We start from the raw sequence: 6,892 nt of genomic DNA, 5'->3' as shown, positions 1-6,892 counted from the left end.
TCAAGATCAGTGCTTTACTGTCACATTTCCAAAGAATAAACATGTAATATTATTAATAACTGCGCTTATTAATGCAGAACAATAGTAATATGATTAAATTACCTTTATGATTAAAAAAAAAAATCCCAGCGCCACCTTCTGAAGAACTTCCTGGCACCAGCGCCGCCGCTGCTCTCAAATGTTAGTCTGAAACGCACATGTTTGAATGAGCAGCACCTTCCAGCCTTTTTGCTTTTAACTTCTCAGGTGATGTCACTGGTGTGACCCATTTAAACGTGGCCGAAATGACAACAACAGTGGTAGTATATGAGTGTTGTTTGATTGAATGTTGCATCTGTATAGATTACACCCTTTCTTTGAGCGAGAGAAAACACAAAACACCTCCAGGTTTTTATGTTGATATATTCTCTTGTACTTTCAGGGCAAGTTCTACCTGGAGGACCTCAGTGGCACAGTGCAGCTGAATCTATCAAAGGCAATATCCTTCCTGTGTTTATCATGAAGCAGATGAGCTTCTGTCTCAGAGAATGTCTCGAGTTTGTTCCTTAACGCTCATCATACCAGTTTCACAGCGGGCTTTACACCGAGTCCTGCTTCGTTCTGGCTGAGGGTGCGTCTCTCTTCCTCTGCCGTCTGAAACTCCTGACCCTGATCTGGATCTCTATAATCACATGCTCTGTCTGCGTTCACAGGATGGTACGAGGATTCTGTCTTCCATGTCAACGCTTTTGGGTTCCCGCCCACAGAACCCTCTTCGTTCACCAGGTGTGCTTTAGCTGTTGTTCACTGAGACTGGTCAGCTGACGTCGCTCTACATCCTCTCACGGTGTTTTCTCGTCTACACACAGGGCGTATTATGGCAATATAAACTTCTTTGGTGGGCCGTCCACCACTGCGGTCAAAGCGTCAGCCAAACTCAAGCAGCTGGAGGAGGAGAATGAAGACGCCATGTTTGTGATGGTGTCGGACGTGTGGCTGGACAGTGTGGAGGTTCTGGAGAAGATCCACACCATGTTCTCAGGTTCGGATTCTCTCGGATCATTTTGACGGCATCGTTATTAGCATAATCGCAGTGTCTGCTGTAAAACACCTTCGTGAATGTGAATGTGTGCGACTGACTGAGATAAATCGTTGCAGGCTACTCTGCCATGCCGCCCACCTGCTTCATATTTTGTGGGAATTTCTCCTCCGCTCCTTACGGCAGGAACCAGCTCCGAACACTCAAAGGTTGGCCATCTCTTCAGAGCTTTTGCTGTTGCACAATCACCTTTTAAAGGAAAACAAAGTGTTCACAGTGTAACAATGTTGTTTTCAGATTCCTTTAAAGCTCTTGCTGATCTGATTTGTGAATTTCCCAGCATTCACAACAGGTAAGACATTTTAATTAAACCTGAAACTGTGACACGTGAAAGCTTGATGACGTACTGAGTCCGACTGACTCCCTCTGAATGTGTTTTTGCAGCAGTCGTTTTGTGTTTGTTCCCGGACCAGAAGACCCCGGGCCCGGCAATGTCTTACCCAGGTATAATGTTAGGACTAGACATGTGCTGATATTCGGTAATGCGATATATCACGATAATGAATATGCACGATATTGTTATCGTGGGCATTTCAAAATACCATAAATAATAATTTATTACCAGTTATTAACGTTTTTATAATGCATTTAAGAATACTTTCCCCATCAACCGTATAAAATGCACGACACCGCTGTATTCTGTGTCAAAAGAACACGCGCTCAGATGTAAACAAGCCCAAAGTGCACGAGAAGCACATGACGGGAAGGAGACGCGCTGAATGAAAGTGCACGTTCACTCTCTGACAGCGGAGGGCGCTGATGGAACAGCAGAAATGCAGCGGTTACCCCGGAAACAAAGTTTTTAAAATGCTTCAAACACCCATTCAATTTTTTTTATCTCAATGTTGTTGAATCAGCACAAAAAGACAGAAACTCATCCAACTGAATACCAACAGAAATTCTTAGAGCTAAGGTCTTCATTTCCACTATATAAAACTGCATTCACGGATGAATCAAAGACTAATAATAGTGTATCAGCAGCAGCAGTGATAGATCAACAATATGCTATTCGAATTCCGGACCAAGGCTCTATTTTCACAGCTGAGGCTCGAGCAATACTTCTGGTTCTGGAAAATATTGAGAAGGGTCAAGAACGGGACTTTTTAATTGCCTCTGACTCAAGATCATGTCTTCAAGCACTTGAATCTCTAAAAACTGATCATCCCATAATTGTCGAAATCTTAATCAAATTTGATCTTTTAAAGAAGGATAAATTTAATATTATTTTTTGCTGGGTTCCAAGTCACATTGGACTTACTGGTAATGAGAGAGCGGATGTGGCTGCCAGGGCTGCACTTGACCTGGAAATATCTGACTGTCAAATACCACCTTCTGATTTTAAACCAGTTATTAACTTATATATAACTAATAAGTGGCAGAAAGAATGGGATGAAAATAAAAATAACAAGCTGTACGAAATAAACCCTAGTATAAAAAGAAGTATCTTCCATAACTTCAAATCAAGACATGATCAAGTTGTCTTTACTAGGTGTAGACTGGGGCACTCAAGACTTACCCATGGGTTTTTATTAATAGGCGAAGTTCCTCCTCTATGTCTTTCATGTAAAGTTCCTTTGACTATCAAGCATATTCTGTTAAATTGTAATTTTTATGATGTTGCTAGAAAACGCTTTTATTCAGAAACATGTTTGCATGGAATATTTGAAAATGTACCACCTGAAAATATTTTAGATTTTCTGTCTTATGTTAAGTTGAAATGCTTTATATAATGTAAATTTTATGGATGATACTGACCTCTTTTGCCATGTAAATAGCCATGATGCTAACATGGTGTAAAAACTTAATAAACAAACAAAAATCTCAATGTTGTTCATCACAGCACCAAATACTTCATACTTAAAGACTTAATAGGCTATTTATTTTCAAACTTAAACATTTTTATATTTTAATCTGGACCACAACATGCCCTAATGATTAGAAATGTTCTGATTATGTGTTATTGTTCAGTAAAACTTTGAGACATACGGCTTCATTAGTTAACATGTTAATTCATTATTACCAAACTGACAATGAAAAATACGTATAAAGCATTAATTATTCTTAGTTACTGTTTAATAACATTACTAAAATCAAAAGAACTTATTTAATGGACCTGAGATCAAACTAACAATGATCAGTTGTGTTTCTTAAATAACATTAACAAAAAATAACACTTTCTGTAACAAATGTAGCTGTTGCTCAATCTGAGTTAATGCATTAAATAATGAGAGCTTATTGTAAAGTTGTTCTTTATAGCCTAATTCTTTTGCACTGTTTGAAAATGTTACTTTATTTATTTTTGTGTATTGTATTATTGTATTTAAACATTCAGAGTTTTTTTGTTATTACAAAGAGTTTTTAAACCTGTTATACTGACAACACTTTATTTTGCAACTTATATATCGTGATAATACCGTATACCGTGATAAGAGCTTCAGCAATTATCACAACGTGAACATTTGAAACCGTCACATGCCTAGTTAGGACCAGTGTTTCCATCATCATCACATGCTGAACCTTCTTCATTTGTGTTTGAATCAATCGCCTTCGTTGAACGAATGAATAAGCAGTCGAAGTGTAAAATCTCTTTCCGCTGACAGACCTCCGTTGGCCGAGCACATCACAGAGGAGTTCAGACAGCGCGTGCCGTTCTCCGTCTTCACCACCAACCCCTGCAGGTACACGCCGCTCTGAGTCACGACTGATGTGTCATTCATCACTGGTGCTCTTCATTCGTATTATTCTATGATTATGTGTCAGGATACAGTACTGCAGTCAAGAGATGGTGGTGATTCGAGAAGACCTCGTCAACAAGATGTGCCGAAACTGCGTCCGACTCCCCAGCAGCAACCTGGATATCCCTTCCCATGTGAGCCAGAGCTTTATATGTGAATCCGTGCGATGGAGTCTCTTCAGAAAATTTGGACTAAACCACTCGATTCATGTGGATTAGTTTCTCATTATGAACTTTTTGAAACATCTTTTTGAGTCTCAGATTTCATCAAAAAGATCTTTATTATATTTGTTCCCAAGATTAATGAAAGTTTTATGGGTTTGGAACGACCAATTTTTGGATCATTCAAGTTTCATTCAAACCTTTAGGTTATTAAGCTTTCTTAAAGATTGTACTCTAAATTGCCTGCCACATGCAGAAAGTTAATTTTGCATTTGTTCAACAGTTTGTGAAAACCATCCTGTCACAAGGTCACCTGACGCCGCTCCCGCTCTACGTGTGTCCAGTGTACTGGGCGTATGATTACGCCTTACGTGTTTATCCCGTGCCTGATGTCATTGTCTTCGCTGACAAATACGACCCCTTCAACGTATCCAACACAGACTGCCTGTGCATCAACCCGGTACTCAAGCCATATATAAGGCATTGTGTGTGTGTGTGCGTGCGTGCGTGTGCGTGCGTGTGCGTGCGTGTGTGTGAGTGTGTGCGTGTGTGCGTGAGTGCGTGTGTGCGTGCGTGCGTGCGTGAGTGCGTGTGTGTGTGTGTGTGTGAGTGTGCGTGTGTGCGTGAGTGTGTGTGTGCGTGCGTGCGTGCGTGAGTGCGTGTGTGTGTGTGTGTGAGTGTGTGTGTGTGAGTGTGTGCGTGCGTGCGTGCGTGCGTGAGTGCGTGTGTGTGTGTGTGAGTGTGTGAGTGCGTGCGTGCGTGCGTGTGTGAGTGTGTGTGAGTGTGTGTGTGCGTGCGTGCGTGCGTGCGTGCGTGAGTGCGTGAGTGTGTGTGTGTGTGTGTGTGTGTGTGTGTGTGTGTGTGAGTGCGTGCGTGCGTGCGTGCGTGAGTGAGTGTGTGTGTGTGTGTGTGTGTGTGTGTGTGTGTGTGTGCGTGAGTGAGTGTGTGTGTGTGTGTGTGTGTGTGTGTGGACTGATGCTGACTGATCATCGATTCGGTGGGTTAGATGTGAAACCTGTTGCTGTCTTACTCTTTCAGGGTTCTTTTCCAAAAAGTGGATTCTCCTTTAAAGTTTACTATCCGTCCAACAGAACAGTGGAGGACAGGTATGATTATCAATAATGCCATCAACACCCTCTCCATTAACATTTACACATTTAAAGACACTGTGCTTTGAAAATAAACCCTCGTATTTCTCATTGTTCCCTTTACAGCAAATTACAAGGGCTTTAAACCAGAAGAAACCGTGGAAAATCAGACAGATGTGCTTCATGTTTTTAATTTTGTTGTTATTTCCATTGCAGTCTTTAAAATGTAGCTTTCTTTTACGTCAATTTCATATGGTTATTGTTTGATTTGATTATGTTGATGCACTTTTAAAGTAAAATAAATATAGACAAAATGTGGTTGTTGTGGGATTCATTACAGACTCGTATCTTTAACTTAGATAGAGATTATATCTGTGCAGATGTTCATAAAGTCTTAGTTTGTTCATAATCGCATATACAGTCTCTAGTATAGATATGAAGTCTTGGGAGCATTTAAATGTGAATCATAATCTATCCTATTTAATATGAAATATGTGCTGCTTATGCATACACCGTGAAAATATAAACTTCTGTACACTGGAAAAAAAACATTTTTTTCCCCACAAATTTCTTTAGAGAGAAGGATTATTTTTTTTCCTATTTTTACCCAGAATAGGATGGAGTGAACATTAAACACGTTTATTTCATACTGGATGCCAGAGGGCGCCCTTTAGCAGAAATTCAAATATGCCTCAGAATGCATGTTTTCCAGGAAATCCACAACCACCGGGTCATGGAAGATTCAACCGGGTCCCAAATTCGTTCTGGGGGAAAAAATGTCTAGTCTGTTTGTATTATTGCCACTGTATTATTTATTGTGCATTTCCCCATAGACCCACTATCCAAATTTACATGGGGCGCGATTTCAGAAAATTTTGGTTCCACACGTTTTGTTGTAATGTTTTGTTTTAGTTTGTTGTAGTATGATAGAGATCAGCTCTAACGTCACCCGAATCCACTGTGAAAACATCATCACCCGCTCCGGTGATTATCTCTGATGTAGATATCCTGATCGTCACATTACAATTATTCAAATTCTCAGTGTTAAAGGAACACTCCACTTTTCTTGAAAATTGGCTCCAACTCCCCTAGAGTTAAACAGTTGAGTTGTACTGTTTTCAAATCCATTCAGCCGATCTCCGGGTCTGGCGGTACCACTTTTAGCATAGCTTAGCATAGTTCATTGAATCTGATTAGACCGTTAGCATCTCATTAAAAAATGACCAAAGAGTTTAGATATTTTTCCTATTTAAAACTTGACTCTTCTGTAGTTACATCGTGTACTAAGACCGACTGTTCAGTTTCTTGATTATTACGCCGGAATTACTATTGTATGTAGATAATATGGAGATATAATTGGACGATTTTTTTGTTTAAATCTATTCAAATCTTCTGTTTTCAGCAGGAAAGGTGTCATTAATCATTTAACGATTTTTTTCAACGGAAGTGATTCAAAGTAAAAACTTATTTGTTATTTCTCAGTCTGTGAAGCTATATAATTTCAGTTATGTTATTGTTCATATGCAAAATTAAAAAAATTCCACAATTTTTTTTTATTTCAGCACGATAATTTTTTCCTAGAGCTGCTGTAAAGCAGAAAACAATCTGTCCATCATTTTCCTGTTTTCACTGTGAAGCTGCTTTAAAACAATCTATTGCGAAAAGCTCGATATAAATGAAGATGACTTGTGTTGCTTTTTCAGCTGCACGTTATAAATGACTCGCAGTTCTTTCAGATGGACCGATTCTGCGGACCACAAACCCGCTCTTCACTAACATGCTGTCTACATATTTATATAATTAAAAATCGAAAATTTGCAGCCTTTGCGA

The 6,892-nt window shown here is 39.6% G+C and overlaps 1 protein-coding gene across 1 annotated transcript in view; it reads left to right on the top strand.

The window, feature by feature from the left end:
* Positions 1-5,380, top strand: part of pole2 (polymerase (DNA directed), epsilon 2) — a 9,110-nt gene extending 3,730 nt beyond the window's left edge. Inside the window, exons 8-19 of the mRNA XM_048192024.1 lie at positions 422-478; positions 562-610; positions 693-765; positions 849-1,021; positions 1,138-1,227; positions 1,316-1,370; positions 1,463-1,522; positions 3,679-3,756; positions 3,839-3,947; positions 4,258-4,434; positions 5,013-5,080; positions 5,189-5,380. Of these exons, the coding sequence (XP_048047981.1) occupies positions 422-478; positions 562-610; positions 693-765; positions 849-1,021; positions 1,138-1,227; positions 1,316-1,370; positions 1,463-1,522; positions 3,679-3,756; positions 3,839-3,947; positions 4,258-4,434; positions 5,013-5,080; positions 5,189-5,207 (1,008 nt within the window). The 3' untranslated portion in view covers positions 5,208-5,380. The remainder of the gene's footprint in view (positions 1-421; positions 479-561; positions 611-692; positions 766-848; positions 1,022-1,137; positions 1,228-1,315; positions 1,371-1,462; positions 1,523-3,678; positions 3,757-3,838; positions 3,948-4,257; positions 4,435-5,012; positions 5,081-5,188) is intronic.
* The last annotated feature ends 1,512 nt before the right edge of the window (positions 5,381-6,892 follow it).

Source organism: Megalobrama amblycephala, linkage group LG5, assembly GCF_018812025.1.
Source record: "Megalobrama amblycephala isolate DHTTF-2021 linkage group LG5, ASM1881202v1, whole genome shotgun sequence".
Classification (NCBI taxonomy): domain Eukaryota; kingdom Metazoa; phylum Chordata; class Actinopteri; order Cypriniformes; family Xenocyprididae; genus Megalobrama; species Megalobrama amblycephala.
Note: the sequence above shows the minus strand (reverse complement) of the source record. Positions and strands in the feature narration are given on the sequence as shown.